The sequence below is a fragment of the Primulina tabacum genome, chromosome 7 (genome assembly GCF_025594145.1).
Source record: "Primulina tabacum isolate GXHZ01 chromosome 7, ASM2559414v2, whole genome shotgun sequence".
In the NCBI taxonomy this organism is placed as follows: domain Eukaryota; kingdom Viridiplantae; phylum Streptophyta; class Magnoliopsida; order Lamiales; family Gesneriaceae; genus Primulina; species Primulina tabacum.
The window spans coordinates 28206382-28226956 of record NC_134556.1 but is presented as its reverse complement, the minus strand read 5'-3'; the positions used below and the strand labels follow the sequence as shown (position 1 = coordinate 28226956).

General features: G+C 31.7%; 2 protein-coding genes across 8 annotated transcripts; one reads left to right on the top strand and one right to left on the bottom strand.

Moving 5' to 3' along the window:
• Positions 1-7342: 7342 nt before the first annotated feature.
• On the bottom strand, positions 7343-9804 carry LOC142551212 (uncharacterized). Of its 7 annotated transcripts, none has more exons than XM_075660321.1 (5): positions 9599-9804; positions 9114-9458; positions 8323-8413; positions 7912-7994; positions 7343-7827 (listed from the first exon to the last, which is right to left on the bottom strand). In XM_075660321.1, exons 3-5 carry the CDS (start codon positions 8401-8403, stop codon positions 7563-7565), a joined length of 429 nt encoding a protein of 142 aa, XP_075516436.1. In that variant the 5' UTR covers positions 8404-8413; positions 9114-9458; positions 9599-9804; the 3' UTR covers positions 7343-7562. The 7 variants fall into 7 exon arrangements, with proteins under 7 accessions (XP_075516436.1, XP_075516437.1, XP_075516434.1 ...); XM_075660322.1 differs by having other exon boundaries at positions 9319-9458; XM_075660319.1 differs by having other exon boundaries at positions 9110-9458; positions 9554-9803.
• Positions 9805-13932: 4128 nt separating this feature from the next.
• LOC142552380 (acetylajmalan esterase-like) lies at positions 13933-15876 on the top strand. The gene is given in 6 exon segments (XM_075662157.1): positions 13933-14191; positions 14341-14417; positions 14419-14548; positions 14709-14857; positions 14955-15216; positions 15560-15876. Coding segments are annotated over 6 exon segments (1095 nt in total). The 3' UTR covers positions 15778-15876.
• Positions 15877-20575: the final 4699 nt, after the last annotated feature.

Sequence of the window (20575 nt, the reverse complement as noted above, 5' to 3'; positions counted from 1 at the left end):
CAATGAAAATGCAATCAACAGTTTTTGGTCCTATCTTTACTTTCTTTGGAGTGGGTACTGCTACCTTGGCAAGACACCCCCACACTCGCAAGTATTGGTAGGAAGGACTTCTACCTTTCCATAACTCATATGGACTTTTATCTTGCTTCTTTCGGGATACCTTATTTAAAAGGAAATTAGCTGTTAGAACAGCTTCCCCACACAAGTTTTGTGATGAACCAGAACTTAATAACAACGCATTCATCATTTTCTTTCAAGATGCGATTCTTTCTCTCTGCAATGCCATTTTGCTGAGCAGAATAAGGTGCAGTTTTTTCATGTTTGATACCGTGTTGAGCACAAAACTCAGCAAATAGTGATTCATATTCACCTCCACGATCACTTCTTAGCACCTTAATTTTCTTGCTAAGTTGATTTTCAACTTCACTCTTATATTGGACAAATTTGTCAATAGCTTCATCCTTACTTTTAAGGAGATACACATAACAAAATTTTGTACTATCGTCAACAAAAGTGATGAAGTATTTATTTCCACCACGAGTTTGCACACTTTTTAGATCACATATATCACTGTGAATTAGATCAAGTGGTTCACTATTTCTTTCAATAGTTCGAAAAGATGATCTTGTTAGTTTTGCCTCAACACAAGTTTTACATTTGTGTTGTTTATTAATTTGGAATGCAGGAATGCTTTTCATGTTAATTAGTCTATGAATTGTATCGTAATTAACGTGTCCAAGTCTACCATGCCATAAACAAGAAGACTCAAGCAAGTAAGCAAAAGTATTAACTTTGTTCATTACAGGCTTAATAGCCATTACATTCAGTTTGAATAAACCATTACAAACATACCCTTTGCCAACAAACATTCCACTTTTCGACAAAACCACCTTATCTGACTTGAAGACAATGTGGAAACCATGCTTGTTAAGAAGCGACCCGGACACCAAGTTCTTACGGATGTCCGGTACATAAAGCACATTTTTCAAAGTCAGTTCTTTTCCAGATGTCATTTTTAGAACAACTTTTCCTTGACCCTTGATCTCAGAAGTAGCGGAATTTCCCATGAATAGTTTTTCCCCATTCACAGATTCTCAAGAGTAGCAAACATCTCTTTGTCCGAGCAAACATGGTGAATGGCACCAGTGTCGATCCACCACTCCCTTGGGTTTGAACATACCATATTAACTTCTGATATTACAGCACAGAGATTCATGTTAGAAACCTCTTGAGATATGTTCTTCACCACATTCACCTCTCGGTTTTTCTTTGGTTTCTTGCATTCAGATGCCTTGTGACCCATGCCATCACAGTTATAGCATTTTCCAGAGAATTTCTTCTTTGAAATGCCCCCTTTGGGTCCCATGTTCAACCTTTTGTTGGAGGAGGAAAAGGTTCTCTTTTTCGAGCTTCGTCCATGCTCGACAACATTTGCCTTAGCGGCAATAGGAGAAAACAGTCGTCTTTCCGAACTCTTGTTGTCTTCCTCGATGCGAAGTCGAACAATGAGCTCTTCAACATTCATCTCCTTTCGCTTGTGCTTCAAATAGTTTTTGAAATCTTCCAAGCTGGTGGTAGCTTCTTAACAATAGCAGCAACTTGGAATGATTCACTCAAAGTCATCCCCTCACCGTGAATCTCGTGAAGAATCACTTGGAGTTCTTGAACTTTGCTGATAACCGACTTTGAATCCACCATTTTAAAGTCCAGAAAGCGGCCAATATATCAAATGGGGCAGTACAGAAAGGTTTTTGTCCATAAAACCAGCGAGCAATATAGTGAAGAGAAAACAGTAGAGAAATGCTTAAAATAAACCAAACCGAGGCCTGTATGAAATACAGTGTCCTTAAAACAGATTATTCCCCTCCTGTATGTGCTTCGAGGATCGTCTTGGACGTCTGCTTCCCAGGATACAACGGAACAACCAGCAGTGACTTAGCACGAGACACTACAATGACGAACTGAAAACGTACCTTTACTTTATCACCGAGATTTAACGGAGGCCAAATGAAAAGCTAATAATATGAAATGCAAGAGAATACTTGAAAGAAAAAAGATTTTCATGTAGCATAAATGAGGAAATGCACACACTATTTATAAGCCCCAAAATGCACACCAAGAGTCATGCAAGATTAATTAACTCAATTAATCTTCTCATTAACTCAAGAATATGAAGAGTAAAAACTCTTCAATTAACTCAAGAATGTGGAGAGCCAAAAGTCACTCTCACATTCATGAGACACAATTTTTATTCAACCTTTAAATTTTTATTAAAATTTCCAACATATACAACAGCACATGCTCCTATCAGTCATTTATTTAACAACTCTCAACTTAATTGATTTATATAAACTCGTATGATTTGTTTGGCATGCAAGTGGATCTCAAATTTTTTTTAAATGGCTATATAATTAGAGTAGGTCTGTTGTGAGACGGTCTCACGACTCTTTATTGTGATATAAGTCAACCCTACCAATATTCACAATAAAAAGTAATACTCTTAACATAAAAACTAATATTTTTTCATTGTTGACCCAAATAAGAGATCCGTCTCTCAAAATACGACATGTGAGACCGTCTCACACAAGTTTTTACAATATAATTATATGGAATTTTTATACTCTTTATTAAATGGCTATACATTGCTATAGATCATGTATATTGATCTATAACCAGCAGAATCATGGCTGTGCTAAACAATTCAAGTTGATTAATAAAGCGTGCAGTATATTAATAACCAATTAAGTTGAGAGTTGTTAAACTGCTGCTAGCTCGTGAAATCTCATTTGCAACGCCAATATTCTGCTGGTTTTTCCTTAACACCATATTTGGTGATAATATTCTTAGATGGATCAGCTGGAGATGGTGACTAACCTTCAGTTGAAGAATCGACTGGAACTGTTCTCAAAGGTATGGAGCTGATTGGTTGTTCAGCTCCAGTCAGTGTCAATCTCTCAGCTGGGATTGTTTCCAAAATATCTGTTGGTTCGGTTTTGAGAGTTCTTGGTTTCTTCGTGATTTTAGGAGATGGAGTTCTCTCTGAATCAGTCTCATTGACGATCAGTTTCATTTTGATTGTCTTTTTCGGAGCTATCTTCTTGACTTTCTTGACTGATTTGGGAGCTTCTTGCATCCCAATCTCCTTCTTCAATTTAATGAACTGCTCGGGTGACATTTTCAGCTTGATTTTTGGTACTTGAACATTCTTAGCATTGAAATTTTGAACTTGGATGCCTTCTCAGAAGAGTCACCCACCAAACCGTTGTTCTTCAACAAGTTGCTGAGTGGTACAGCAAATCTTTTGGACTTTTTGGATGATTGAAGCATGTTCTTGAGGATAAAAAATATGATGGCTGACCATTTCAGTCTTCGTCCAGCCATAATCGCAGTCATTATTTGGAACTTTTCCAAGGTGAAATTAGCAAATGAGCCTACTTTGGCGAGTATTCCCTTGGCTACAATGTCAGCCAGTAACTGAATTTCTGGCTTCAGTTCTTTTTTAGGATCAGAAACCTTGATTTTCCGCCCATGTGCAGATAAGAGCGTCTGCATCTCTTCTACATCAGATGTCTTAACTTCAGAGATATTGGCCAAGCCATCAGACATCAGTTGAAAGAGATTGCTGAAGGAGTCTTCATCAATGATCAGCAGTTGATTGTTGACGGTTGTAGTGATTTTGCCGTCAGCAGAGATGAAGCAATTATCATACAGATCCTGAATCTCTTTAGGATAGATTTCTTGAGACGATAATCCCAAAAATTTCTTCAGTTCACCGCTTCAACTTTGAGAAAAACGTCATTGATAGCTTCGTCCTTGACAGTCAGAACTGAATCAAAGTCAATGGCCATTGCGTTGAGAATGTATGCAGGGACTTGATTTGCCATTGCTGATAGTTTGAATATCTGCGAGAAAAAGCTCTGTGTATTTGATTTGCTCTGAGAGTTGTAATGCGCATAAAGAAACTGAAATGAAGCGAGTTTAATTTCTTATGTTTGTGACTATTCAAAGTTTTGGACACGTGTCAGTCCAAGATAAATTGTGTGTATGTGCGGTGAAAACGTGAATAGAAGTCTAATTAACCACGTGGGGCCACGTTTCAAATTACTATTCATGAATGACATTAATTAAATGCATGATTTTAACAGTCACATCACTTAATAAGAAATACTTATCGTATAATCAGTTAACTTATTGGATAAGATCAGTTAGGTCAGTAACTGAGTGATCATGCAACGTCCGAAAAATTAGTCTACGTAACCACATGCATACAAAATTATTTTAATTGCTTATTTGTTTTTAAATTCTTGCATGATATTTATTATGTGATTAAATGATTATATGACATGATTATATGAAATTAAAGATTTTACCCGAATATTCGATAATAGGCAGGGAAAAAGAGACGAGGACGACCAAGACAAGAATATTTATTTTTCGTTAAATAATGGCAAGGCTTCCTAATATGATTAAAAATGATTTAATTTTTCTAAAAACGTTGGAGTTCGAATTTATTTTACGAGTCGAGCTCGATTTTTCTCGTGAAGCCGATTTTGGGCAAGAAGGAGTTTTAAAAGATTAAAAATATTATTTTTTAGAAACTTATTTTACAAACTTTTATTGTTTAATTAATTAAGTGTTATTGGGCCCAATTTTATTAATATAAGTAGGCCCAATTATCCTTAAGCATGCAAGCCCAAAACCAAAGCCCATTAGCATATTAATTATTTATAAATAAGGGTATTAGGTCTTCAAACCCTTAAAAATCACACCCATCAGCCGTGAAACACACACCTCACACAATTCAAAATTTTCGAAATTTAGGAGAGGAGAAAAGCTTGTGTTCTTCGTCGTCCGGTCGTCCAACATCACACCCTCGCTAAAGATCGTATATTCGAGCATTATAAACGCAAAGACACGTTTTCTAAACCCTTTCAACCATCATACAAATCATAATATGTGTGTTTTAATTGATTATGCATGAAAAATACGTGGGTTCAATAATTTTTACGGTAAAACGTTTATTTGTAAAAACGCGATGATTTTACGTTTATTTGAAAAGCGTTTTTGATACCAACGGACACGCTGCCAAATCTTGATCAAATATGAATGAATTAGGGACAAAACATGATAAAATAAAAGAAAAAACTAAGCTGGAACCGTGGGATTTTAACAAGAAAAGGGACCGAGAGTTGCATGGCTTGTGTGTCTTTAAGTTCGGCTACTGTTGCATGGGGTCATGGGGCTCGTAAACTAAGAGTTTCAGTTTACAAGTATATTGATCTATTCTAAGAGCAAATAGGAGCATAGTCACCATTTGGTATAAAAAATATAAGTTTTTATTTATACTTAATGGTTGTTATTGATATTAAATGCGCAATATAAAAATGCTGGCAAATATTAGTAAAAGCAAGTAGAATTATCTTCTTGAAATGATATAAACTTATGATTAAATTATATATTGTTTTGTTGAAAAAGTGGTTGAGAGTGTTTTACATATTCATATTCGACTTTTAGACAATTTATCAATGTGGCATGGCACAAAATGGACTACATGCAAACTTTTCACAAGTAGCTAGCAACTTAAGCTGGTTCTTTAGTTTCTTGCAAAGCAGCTGAAGAACCAAGCGTAACTGAACAACCAGCCTCAGAGGATATTTTGCAAGAAACTAAAGAATCAGCTTAAGTTGAGAGTTGTATATCATACCCTAGCACAGCCATGTAGTTCAGCCAATTATATCTTTCAAATATCTATAAATTTAAAATTCATCAATTCAAATACAAATATCGTCAAATCCAATGAAATATCAATCACATTTTAAAATTTCATTTTATGTACAACTGTTTCCAATTCCAGTCATTTCAAATCCCCAAATCCACATGCATAACGTTGGCATGTCAATTTTGTGTTAAGAAATTATAAAAAAAAATACAAATATCTTGTGAGACAGTCTCACAGATTTTTATTCAGGATCTGTTTATATTTATAATAAAAAATAATATTTTCAGTATAAAAATGACAATGAGGCCAAGTTTTTGTGAGAAAAAACAAATTATCCCAATGTGAGGGCATGCCACACGGGCCAATATATAGAAGCTCCGCTCCTGGAGATACCATATATGCACAATGACAACACTGCGTACACGAAACTAAAATCTAGTGGTCAGTAAACTTGAACAAAAACCGTCGAGCTTTATAAATAGATTAAATATAAAAGTTGAGAATGTTTATTTAACCCCCCCTTTTAAACACTCTTTTAACCAATATTCTGCTGATTTTCTAATGGACAGCCAACAATTTTTTAACGTCTATATGTAAACTGAGAAAAAACTCATTAATTCAATTTAATTACACGCTAATGGATCATGATTAGAACTATAATTAGGCTCCGTTTGGTATGTGTGATGGGATAAGTAAAAGATTATTAATTAGAATGATTAAAAAATGAGAGATATTAATTAATAGTATGGAGAGATAAATAACATGATGTTTGGTATGATTTTAAAATGATGGATTAATTTTGTAAATTTTATTATAATAACCAAAATACACCATGTGCCAATTAAATATATATTCTTAAAATAATTAGATAGATAATTAAATATTTATAATTATAATTTACATTTATTAAAATTAATTTAAATATATTTATTAGAAATAAATTTGTAAATATGAATTTATTTTAATATTTAAAATTGTAATAATATTTTGAATGTTAATGTTAAATAAAGTTTTGTAATAATTAAAATATTATTGTTTTTTTAAAATAATTATAAATATTCTTAAAATAATTTAATAGATAATTAAATATTTATAATTATAATTTAAATTTATTAAAATTAATTTTAATCAATAAACTAGAATTTAATAAATATTATTTTCATAAAAAAATTAATTAACAATATTAAAAATTTATAAAAATTTAATTTAAGATAGATTTGCATTACAATTTATTTTCTTTAAAATGATTGAAAATAATAAAAATATATGATATTAATTTATAAAAAAATATAATAATAATTTAAATATTATATTAATTATTAAATTTTCACTAATTTTAATTTTCATATTATATTGAATAAGACAATTCAAGGGTATTATGGTCAATATACAATTTTATCATGATCACTATTCAAAAATTATACATTATCACATATTTGAGGAGGGTTATTTAATCACACAAATAATATGAATAGTGCGGCCTTTCAATCATAATCAAGGGCATGTAGATTAAATAAAAAATGAACCAAACGCGAGAAAAGAGATGATAATCCAAATCTGTGAAATATCGATTAGTCATTGGAGAAGTAACCACACCATAATGTCATATAGGGAAACATAATGAACCAGTTTTAAATAATTTTTCTAAAGGCTGTGAAAAAATAAAGAGGTTTTTTCGTGGTTGTTCAAGTCGTCCCACACCAAATCCAAAGCCATGTCAGCACCTCATGTCGGGGAAAATTTTGAAAAAAGAGGCCGTATGTTTTTATTAGTAGGCCTATAAATTAAACTACCCGAAGTTTCGGGAACCCGTGCTAGTTTGCTACCTTACACAAGTTATCAACTATGACTGCAAATGCTTCCTTTTTACCATAACAGCTGACGTTAAACTCACGGGTCTCTTTTTCCCAAACACCTTGGTTTTACTCTCTGACTCATCTTCCTCACTTTCTTCACCCACATCTCTATTTCTTGTAGACGGCCCCGAATCAACTCTCTCAATGATTTTTCTTTTGTTGGCATTTAACTTGGCAAGCAATTTTCTTTCAACAGGATCATTTGATAGCATAAGTTTGGACTCTCTAGGAACTGTCGCGCCAATACCAAGCCTAAAAAATTTTAAAGCTGTTATTCTACACTTGTGAAAATCACCACGCTATACTATAAGTTTCACTGTGAAGATGTGTGCTTACCTAGCAGGCCGCCCTTCCAATTCCACCGCAGAAGATTTATCATTTACTGAGGATGCACTCATGTTATTGACCCACTGTTCAGCCTGTATATAATAAATTGTGAACTTCTATAATGTTGCACATACTACACACCAGTAGCGCAAAGAAACCTTTGACGGCAACTATGGTGCACTTTTGGATTACGGCAAGAATCTAGTATGCAGGAAATAAATGAATTTAAATATCGAGCTAGCATATGGAAGGTGCTGAGGAGACCAATGTCTCAAATCTCAATGAAAAACACAAATCTATAAACTTCTCAATTTTGGCAGCTTTCATAAAGTTATTTCGTAAGTAAATCATTTTCCACAAATGATTTCTCATCCCAGCCATGTACAAGACCCCCCTAAGTTACAGAGTAAGAAATCATACCAATTTGAATGATCTGTCCAGCTTCACCAATTTAGGTTCAGATTTTTTCTTTGATTCCTCCTCTACTGCATTCAATGCCATTTCCTCACACCTGATCATCAATCAAGCAAGAGAGAGAGATTATAAAACAGTAAGATAACACCAAATCTTTTGTTCTTTCACACCAAGTTATATGCATGCTTTATATTCTCAAGCGTGTGAGCATTTTTTTAGCTAATTATGATTAACTCGATTCTAAATCCAAAAACATAAGACATGCCTTCAATTCAATCTTTTTTCACAATATTAGCACATTGTGGGACGCCCGGTCTCCTACTTCAATAATTACATATTTTTGGGAAATTTTGAAACATTAAAAGAAGGTATAAGTTTTCAATTTTTAGAAAAATTGAAAAAAATCCAAATAACAAAGGACAACACCTGAACTGTATTTTGATTTTTGACTGACCCAAAACACATGTCCTAATAACACAAACAGCCCACTATCACCAAAGAGTCCTCGTAAAATCTTAATCAAAATTACTAACTTCAATTCAGGTCTAGATCAGCGTAGACAATAATATACTATAATCAATAAAACCATAAAAAATATAAAATCTTTCTAATCATAATGCACCACAATATCAAAACATCAACAGCATCGCACTAACTAATTCGACTAGTATTTTATCTTGCTGAAATTTACCTCCGAAAGCCCAACTCTGATACATAAAACAGATAATCGACAATGAATTTTAGGGCAATAAACAAGTCGAGATCGAATTAAATCGAAGAGAAAAAACTTTACCCACGAGGCAGCCTCTAACACTCGAAATATTGAGCAGGAAATCGAGCTAAAATGCACAAGATCGAAGCAAAATCGATCCAGGATTTCAATCAGTAGTCGTGCACACAGGAACTCTCCGTAAAAGCTCGAAACACGGCGGAACAGGCCGGAAATGGTTGGGAACAACTGGGCTTAGCTCAAAAATAGTCTAGGGTTCAATTTCAACACACCCAAGTCTTTAAATCACCGAAATCGATCGTGAAATCGCCGGAAACAGCGAGGAACGTACTCGCGCAGCTGAAATCACGAACAGGGGCTTGAGCTCGAGCTGGTTCGAAGGGAAACGAACTGGATTTTGTCAAGATATGTCCTAAGGTTTGAACACAAGCTACACACGGTCAGAAGCAGCATTTAATCGACGGAAAACGAAAAAAACAAACAAACAAAGAACAGCGCGTACAAAACCCGCGCAACCAATGTTTACGGTTCGAAATTTTGGATCTCACAAACCTCGATTCAGACCATTATTGGAGTTGTCTGGGTCTGGACTGCAAACCACGGTGGTCTCTGGCCTGTTTCCGTCAACGAACAAGCGGCAATGAGAGCGAATTCGAAAGGAGACGTTAGTGATTTGGGGTTTAGGGTTTCCAATTTTCTGAATTGTTTGTTTAAATAAAATATGGAATTAGAATTGGATTGAGAATTAAAATTGAAACTGAATTTGAATCGCCAGAATTTTTTAAAAAAATTATAATTAAGTTTAAAATTGAAATTTAATTTCGATTTTAAATATGTAAATTTAGAATTGTATTGTAATGTTTTATTAATTTTATTTTAGAATTGAATTTGATGATTGAAATTAATATTATTTGATATTTAGAAAAATTTATTTTTATTATTTTCTACATTTATTTTTTATTAATAATATTTAACATTTATATATGATATACTAAAAAAAATTATAAAAGAAAATTATAATTTTTTAATGTTGAAAAAAAGTTTATCAAAAGAAAAATGAAATAAAATAGTCAAAATTATGATAAATTAGATTTTTAGTATAAAAAATTGATCAAAAATTTAAATAATTTTTAAAATATATAAATATTTTAAATAATTTAAAAATATTTTTTTGAAATTGTAAGTATGAGTTAATTAAATATATTGTTTTTTGAGAAAATGATATTTTAATTAGTTTTTTAAAAAATTTGTTCATATAACTCAATTCGTATTAAATCTTTTTATTTTTGTTAAGATTTCATTTTGTTATATCAAATTTCACCAAATATCAGTGCTCTTTTAAATTTATATTATACCAAACATTCAAAATTATGTTATAATTCAAAATCCCACCAAATTACACAAAAAATATTGAACCAAACACACTATTAAGATTGTTTATTATAGAAATTTATGGATTTATATTATAAAGTAATAGTTTACAATGAAGTGATAAATTAAATCTAAAATACACACATTAATACGACAAAATAGAATGTATTTCAAATGATACTATTACTGGGTAAACTTGAAATTCATATTGATTAAAATGAAATACTATATAACATGAATATGATAGATTTGAGTTTATGGTCTTATTTTTTAAATAAAATAAATACATTTGAAATTTATGAATTTGGAATTCATTTATTCAAATACAATCTAATTATTAAAAAATATTGTAGTGTTTGGTAAAAGTTCAAAATGCTATTTGAAATTTGATATCACAATTAAAAATAAATTCTGGAACATTAAAAAATTTCGCTATTATTTTTTTAAATACATTATTTAATAATAACATTTATACAAATTCACATATATTGTTTATTAAAGATTTCTATGAAAATATATATCTTTATTAAATATTATTTAACGAAATAAAATATAAACTTCATTAACAGGATTTATTTTAAAAAAAATTCCCAAATTATGAAAAAGTAGCTTTGGTATTAAAAATAACCGAGTTTTCTATATATAAATAAATATTTTATAGCATTTTTTAATATACAAATATTTTTAATTGATTTGAATAAACTTATCAAAAATATATGAACAAGTACGTGTGAATCAGTATGAATTTTCGGAGAAAATAATATTTTATAAGTTAAAATAATTTTTTTGTGAAAACTCCTATAAAATATTTAATGTTAAAAAATTGATTATAGTTTTATTGTTCACAATGAAAATTTAAATACAATTTTAAATTCACATCTTAATTATTTACTCATTAATTTAAAAAAGTAGAATTGAATTTCAATTATCTTAATTATTTAGTAAACTTGAAATTTATCGTAATTAACATGAAATACTATATAAATATATAATATGTGAAATTGAGATTTATGTCTTACTTTCTAAAATTACAAAATATCTTTCAAATATATAAATTTAAAATTCATCAATTCAAATACAAATATCGTCAAATACAATGAAATATCAATCTCATTTTAAAATTTCATTCTCTGTACAACTATTTCCAATTCCAGTCATTTCAAATCCCCAAATCCACGGGCATAATGTGGGCATTAGGGATGGCAATTTTCTCCGAACCCGTTAGAGGATCCGATACCCGACCCGAATAGAAGAGGGTACGGAGGAATTTTTAGACCCGATTAAATAATTGGGTAATCGGGTATGGGGATTTTCGGGTTCGGGTATGGAGGCGGGTTTGATATAATCCGACCCACACCCTACCCGAATACCCGTTTAAATTAATATATATAAATATATATATGTATGTATATATGTATATATAGTAATTATATTTATTTATATTAAAGATTCATCTTCTCAAATCCAAGTAAATTGATATTTTTCTTTTCTCTTCCCTTTCACTTTCACTTTTACGTTTCAAGGTTTTACAACTCTTTTATTTTTCATTCAATTTCCCATCTTCTCCATTGGAAAGTTTATTCCATGTTTGAGTTTAAAAATTGAAAAATACTTTATTTTTGTTGAATTGCGTACTTTTGTTCAACTAATATAAACTATTTTTAATATTTTGTTATTTTTTATATAAAGTTTATTTTGCAAATTTTTATCATTAATAATTTTTCTTATTGTTCATTTAAATAATTTTTTAAATATTCATAACTTCATTGAAACAATTTAAATTTGAAAAAATTCAATTGTATACAATAATAGGGTATTTGGGTAGGATATGGGTATCCGATAATCCAATGGGTATGTGGATGATGATGAAATTCAATACCCGATGGGTATGAGGATGGGTATGGGGATGGATGTATGAAATTCGACCCTTACCCTACACATTGCCATCCCTAGTGGGCATGCCAATTTTTTGTTAAGAAATTATAAAAAAAATACAAATATCAAGTGAGACAATCTCACGGATTTTTATTCAGGATCTGTTTATATTTATAATAAAAAATAATATTTTTAGTATAAAAATGATAATGAGGCCAAGTTTTTGTGAGAAAAAACAAATTATGTGAGGGCATGCCACACGGGCCAATATATAGAAGCTCCGCTCCTGGAGATACCAGATATGCACAATACTTTTAGTTCCAAAAAGAATATTGAACACTTAAATATTATATCAAAATCTATTCCAAACTTTACAATTTTCATTAACTCAAGAGCATAACATTTTCAAGAAAATAATAATGAAAAAGATGTACACTCTCGTCATAAGTTGTTTTTAATAAGTTATATGCTCTTATTTTAAAAACAAATTGTTTATATAAAATAATATAATGGAGCTTAAAATTGTTAATCTTTTTAGTATTATATAAGATTTTTTGTTATGATAATTATAAATAAAAGCATGACATTATAAAATTGATGCAAATAATTACTTTAACATATTCATATAATATATAGTTTTATGTTTCATTAATATAATTATTATTATTCGTGTAATAAGTATTATTAGTAGTAAAAACAATACTTATATAAACTTCTCAAACACCTTTAAATCCATAGAATAAAATTCTCAAACACCTTCTAAATCCTTAGAAAAAATTTGCATATTTGATTCAGCGTCTTTATGTTCGGAAGTCATTTTTAAACATTGCATAATATATAGATATCTAATATACATGGCAAAAACTTGTGTGAGACGGTCTCACGGATCGTATTTTGTGAGACAGATCTCTTTATTGGTTCATCCATGAAAAAATATTACTTTTATGGTAAGAATATTACTTTTTATTGTGAATATCGGTAGGGTTGACCCGTCTCACAGATAAATATTCGTGAGACCGTCTCACAAGAGACCTACTCAATATCTATTACTCAAATTTAATAATTTACTTAAAATCGTGCAAAACCCACCAAATTTTTGACTCAAACCAAATCATATATTTTAAATTGCGCAAATTATATCCAAATAATCTACACCACTTAAATAAATCATATATATATTTATATATCCTTCAATAAATATTAGAAAGATTTATCCGTCTCATGAACAAAATATCTGTCAATAATTAATTTAGTCAAGTTTATTTGAAACACGTCCAAGTTTATCAGGAAAGACATTAACCAAGTATACATATCCCCATAAGTGGTGATTGTGATTGATATTTTTAATTTACAATATATTCAAGAGTATCTAATATTGCAACTGTTAATATTGTTATAAGTTTTAAAGGAAATAAAACCTCGTAAATCAAATATATTAACATATATAATAAATATCACATTTGATGTTTATTTATATTTGAATATGGACCAGAATCAAGAATTTGATTGTAATTAATAATTAAATGACCCTATTGCCGCCTTAATTTTGGTATATATAAATCCATGTCATGTACCTTTTGAACAAGATCACCAGTACTGCATAACTCATCTCAAATTCTTGATTTTTTTCATTGGAGAAAATGTCGAAGTTGGAATTTATTGGTATCACTTTTGGTTTGTTAATGTTTGTGCATTGCATTAACGCACTTGATTTGAAGAAATGCTATATCGATAAGATATACCAACTGGGAGATTCTTTGTCGGATACTGGGAACTACATTCGTGAGAGCAGCAGAGGCGCTCGAAGTGCATGCGCAAGGCTTCCTTATGGCCAAGATTTCTATGGGAAGAAGCCAACCGGTCGATGCTCGAATGGTCTTCTTATAATCGACTACATTGGTAAACGAAAAATTCCGGAATATATAACTTCGAGATTAGATTAAGTTGTTGAGTTATTTTTTATACTGGTTTTTCATATTTCATATTAATTCCTATTTTTTTAATCTATTTTCCTTATATGAGATTGATTGTTGTTTATGTGTTTGTAGCCATGGCATCTGGTTTGCCATTCCTGAATCCTTACCAAAATAGAGATGCAGACTTCAGAAAAGGAAATAACTTTGCCTACGAGTGGGGCCACTGCTCTAACCGTAGAATTCTTGAAAGCCAAGAACATTTCTTCTCCATTTACATCAACCTCTCTTGATGTACAACTTGATTGGATGTTTACCCACTTCAATTCTATTTGCCTCAAAGGTAATTTAATCTTTCGATGATATTTGGGGAATGGTTACAAAGCTTCATTCGAGCAATTTTACAATTATGTAATTTTCCCTATTAATTTACATTTTTACTCCAGAAATTTTTTTTTTTTTGGGTTTCCCACTAATTATTGAGATATTTTCTTCTCCCATAGATTGCATAGAATTGCTTAAAAACTCACTCTTCGTTGTTGGGGAGATTGGCGTCAATGATTATGGATTTGCATTACTCCAAGGCAAAACAATTCAACAGACAACCAGCTTGGTCCGTGACGTGGTTTTTGCTATCCAAAAGGCCATTAGAGTGAGTTAAATCAACTTATCTCTATATCTTCTTCATGTTTCATGTATGCAACCAATGATTCCTTGTGTGCGTCTCGTTTCTATATGATTTGTTGTAGAGGGTCATAGAATTCGGGGCGGTTCGAATCGTTGTTCCGGGGGTTCTCCCGATGGGGTGTGGGACAATTTTCCTCACAAAGTTTACAGGTCCATACGATGAATACCATTGCTTGAAAGAGTTCAACGATTTAGCAAAGTATCACAATCAAATATTACAAGTAGCAATCGAGGAGGTGAAAAAAGAGCATCCAAATGTGATAATTGTTTACGGGGATTACTACACTTCCTACCTCTCTATTGTGCGTGATGCATCAAAACTAGGTAAGTTAAATCATAACTTTGCACTGTTTAATTTGGGGAAAAGAAAAAATCACCTCCAAACAACTCGTTTAGCTGTGCCCGCCCCCGGTAATCGAGTTGGTAAAGGCAGTGCACTCTTGGCCGAGAGGTCAAGGGTTTGAATCTCCATGTTCACTGCCTTCTCAGCTGAGCTTCTTGTGAAGGGTTTGTTCGGTGAGCGTTGTTTGTAGGTTACTGCATTAAGTTTACTCAGAGCGCAAAAATAAATAGTTGCCCAAGATTAAGAAGTAAAAAAAAAATCTTGTAACATGATATATCAAGCTTCTGTTAAATATATATTAAATTTAAATCATAAAACGTGCAGGTTTTGATCCGAATAATGTGCAAAAGGCGTGCTGTGGAATTGGAGGAACGTACAATTTCAACATGGGGAGTATGTGTGGGAACCGTGGAGTACCAGTATGTGCTACACCCCAAAGGTACTTGAATTGGGATGGCATTCATTTGACTCAAGAAGCTTATAAAGATCTTGCTCAATCGCTCATTCAACAAATATATCCCCACATTAAATGCAGCAACTGATCATCGATTTATTCTCTTATAATCCGTCACAAAAATGAACTGATTTGATCAATCTAGCTATATGTTTTGTATCTTCGATGATTTCTACATCGGGTTGTAAGACGATATCTTTTAAAATCATCGATTTTTTCCTTGTTATAATACGATAGTTCTACTTGAAAAAATTCATAGATCAGTGCATATCGTTGATTCTTCCATGCCTAAACGAGTTATGCACGAGAAGACATTACAAAATTACCAAAATCTACCGAACTCTATATATATTGGGATCTCAATTTCTAATAATTTGACTTGTCTATCTTCTCAATCAATAAATTTCGAAGCCAAAAAATTGTGAACGTTGACCAAGAGAAGAATATCGTTGTAATAACATTTGAACATTCTGGTATTAAGATTTAATCGTTAAGTAATTTGGAGCTACCCAAATATATGACTTAATGACCACGTTGTTATTCTATCTACAGAAAACGTTAGTGGTCTAATACCCAGTTAGGCACGTATAAATAAATATGTACGTATGTTGGATTAGTTTCCTAAGTGGCGTCGAATTAGACTAGGTATGGGCACCTCAATTCTTGAGGTGTCCTACCCAGGTTAACAGTATAAAATAAGGTTAACAGTATAAAATATGAATAAATATTTTTTTTCAGAGTAATTAATTATGTGTTCATATTTTTGTAGATCTTACCTAATAATGAAAATTTAAAAGGTATAAACATCATGAACATAATATTTTTTTATGTTCTATATCTGTACTGAAACATTTAGTATTTTACGACATATAAACATGAGATTAAAGATTAAAACATAAGACAGCTGAGTAAGAGATAACAATGATGTCCCAGTAAAAGAAATTAAAGTACATGAATAAATATTGTTTGGAGCTTGTATTAACATAAAGTTTATAATATGTTTACGCATATGTACAACGATTAAGAATTTTCGATAACAAAATATATTTTGTTATTCATTTAATGTACATGGTTGATTTGATATTATCTTAATATATGTCGTGTCGTTTAGTTGGAGCAATGGTTTTGCTTCCATGTTAGACATTTTTCGTAAGATGGTGTCTTATATTGGATTGGAGTAAACTTTTCGTATTAGTTAGCCTGTTGTTTTCCTGAAATATATAATTATATTGATATTGTTTATATCTAATACATGTATTGTAAATATTGTTTTCCATTTTGTTTGGTTCACATAATGAATTTGTAGTTAACAAAAGATGGGTAATTAAGCATGTAAGTATGCATGCGAAAGAGAAATTACCAACAAAATACATTGTAAAGATTATATTTAATAAAATTGTACATGTTTGTGTGCAATAAATATAAGAGCTAAAATTTTTAATTTCATATTTAAAGTACTTTTAATGACAACAAAATGTAGGTAATACAACATATTTTGTTTATTTACAATTTTATTTCCATATATTGTCAAATTTCATTCTTAACCTGCTATTTTTTTTAATTTTAATCATTTTTACGATATATTGATGACGTATTTAATGTCATATCAACATTTTCGATTAAAAATAATTAAATTACTAAAGATCGAAAAGATGCAAGAATAACACTAAAATTTAACGACATAAATGATCAAAAGCACAAAAAGCCAAACATACAGACAAAAAATACAATTTTCCTATTAGCTTTTTCCGTTTATTTTGAGAATAAATATAATGGCCTGAAAATTCTTACTTGAAAATTTGCGGAATATTTAAAAATTTTCTTTTAAACTAAATAAAATATCTCATTCATAAAATAAACTGTTAAATAATGTTTAGTGTTTAAAAATAGCGGTGGAAGAAATTATTGTTTGCAAAAATAACTGTTAAAAATTTTTCCAACGATAGATAAAAATGTTTGAGCAATAACGATAATAAATGCTGAAAGTGAGGTCCTCGGGTCCCACTACTGCCGACTCGAGCTGGCTCACTGGTCCCCGCCCTCGATCCCGACATCATCAGTACCTACAACAATCAAGTCTAGTGAGTCTAAAGACTCAGCATGCATATATCGTAAATAACAAGTAAATAAATAGTAAAATCGCAGGCAAGTGCAAATATCTTGTAATGAGATGTAACGTAAAATATCATTTCAATGGTAATTATAATACGTGCATAACTGAACTGAAATTATCATAGTGAAAATGTTTGCTCCTTGGAGCCCTGTAATGAAATAACTTGTAATAATTTTCTTGGTGAGATTATGGTCAACGCAAGTGGTCCCTGAACTGAATTGAACTAACCGGTAACTGACGACCGGGTGAAGTAATGAGCGTCTAATCAGACTAATGCCACAGTATACTGGGTGGAACTGAACTTAACTGATCGATAACTGGCAACCGGGTGAAGTAATGATAGTAAAGTGACCACAAGCAATATCGCATAGATCTCAAATTGAATATTTTGCACGTACTATAATTAAATAACATCATTAAATATCTTGTGATAATTTTACTGATTGGGTTGGATCGCTCCCAGGCTCATGCAAATGATTTATTTGACCAAACTATGCAATTAAATCCCCAAAAATGAGACAATTACGCCCTAAAGACTTCGTATTTAATCATGACTCCGTACTAACCCGAACCAACACCGAACCATCATTTAGTCATGATTAAAATACGCTTGACATGATGAAATAATGCTCCTAAATTTACAGTACTCGAAATTTAGTGAATGGAGGCCAAAAATGTGCAACGATCTTTCGAGAGTCATTTTGGCACATTGCACCGTAAATTCTTGTACGACCTCTAAAATGATCCGAATCACATACGGCCAAAAACATGACCTTCATAACTTGATGAGGCACTGTCCAGTCCAAGGCCATAGGCTAAAAGCCAACCAAGAACCCGGAACACGCCTCTGAACCGCAGCACGCTTGCTGTCAAAAATTACAGCAGCTGTGCCTTCGATTTCTTGTGTCGTTTTCGAGACTACCGGCCATTGGGGCTTGAACCACCAACCAGAGGCTCTTACCAACACCCTAAGGAATGATTTGAACCATGGCTAAGGGCCATAGGCCAACCACAATTCGAACCACATCAGAAACAAACCCGAAACTCCCACCCGAGAAGCACCCTTGCGTGCGTGGGGTGTACTACTTCGTTTGCTGTCCCTTGTCATTCCAGTGGCAATTTGATTGACCATGGCATGATCTAGACATCAAGAGGTATTGTATGAACCGTGGTTAAGGGCTAGAAGGCAACCAAGATTCACACAACACTCTAGAACTCGAAACTCAACTCACACAAACATCCAGAATTTTCAAAGACCGATGGGGCTGTTCTTGTTTATTTTTAAAAACCGAATGGGACGTTGATAAGGACAAATCTTGAAAAGATTTTAGGGATTTGATTTCATAATATTTGCCCTTATCTAGACTTTTTATCCTAATTATGTGCTTAATTTAATTAATAATTGTAGATTTGAATAAAAAGTGAAAATTGTTTAAATTGAGAGAGAATATAAATTTACTAGATTTCAAAGGGAACAAAATATCAGAAGAAGGAAATTAAATACTCTTATATTCTATTCCTTGATGATATTGGAATCTCGGAAAAATCTATGTAAATCTTTATAAATATCTTATCTACACTTTCTTTATTGGACATGGGCTTAAAAAGGAAAGGAAGGAGAGGCCCATTAAGAGGGATAAAAAAAGCGTACAGAGGGCTGCCATAACAGAAGCACAGAAGGAGACGGAATAGGAGAACAGCGCCGAAGAAGAAAAAAGGGGAGGAAGAAGGAAGGCAAAACCAGCGAGTCCTCACACGCTACAAATTACAGAGAATCTCTTTCAATTCCTTCTTAATCATGTTTTCTGCATTGAATTTAAACAGTGAATTGCAATTTTATTTTAAGTTTATGGAGTAGATTTTTATAGACTAAGGCCATGATAGGACCGAGACATATTATTTTTTTATGTTTTGAGTTTGATTCAATTAGATTATTTATTTTATTCATTGATTGATGTCGTTTATCACGTGTTCTTTTAATCTGGCCAATTAAATAGAATATTTGTTGGTTAATCTAAAACCGGAAGGCGATAGATTAATATTTGCTTCACACATCAATCAACACATGGTTAAATTGACTAGAAATAGTATTCGATTTCAGTGTGCGACTTTAGGTTGAAAAACTAGAATTTCACAGTGATCTAATGCGGTTAAATCTAATTAAATTCAGTTAGGAATAATTGGACTGTTAGATTTAATTAAGTTTATTAATTCGAGGAATCGTTTAATAAATAATTTTGGGAATTCCGTCGTGAATTAAATAATTAATTTATTGAATATGAATTTGACACGTAGATTATAAATTGTCTCGGTACCGTTGTGCGCCTTAGTCGTTTTTAAATAATTTGAATTTTCGTCTAAATTAATAGTTTGGATTAGTTTTGCTTTAGTTAATTTATTTAAATCGTGTTATTTAGTTTTAATTAATTTATCTCCCATCATTTGAATTTTATTAGCCTGAATTGGAAAAAATAATTCATATTCTAGTAATTAAACATCGTTATCTGTGGGTACGATACCTGGACTCATCTCCAAATACTATTACTTGACCTAGTCCGCAACCGAAATCGTCGGTCAAGTTTTTGGCGCCGTTGCCGGGGATTGAATTGTTTAATATTAGGATTTATTATTTTCTTGAGATTAGGTTTTTATTTAATTTTGTTGATTCTACGCATATTCGTACGTTTAAAGTTTGTTTATTTATTTTCAGGGATTATCTTACTGTGCATGAGCCGTGTTAGAGGAGAGACAGAATTAGAATACTTTTCGACGG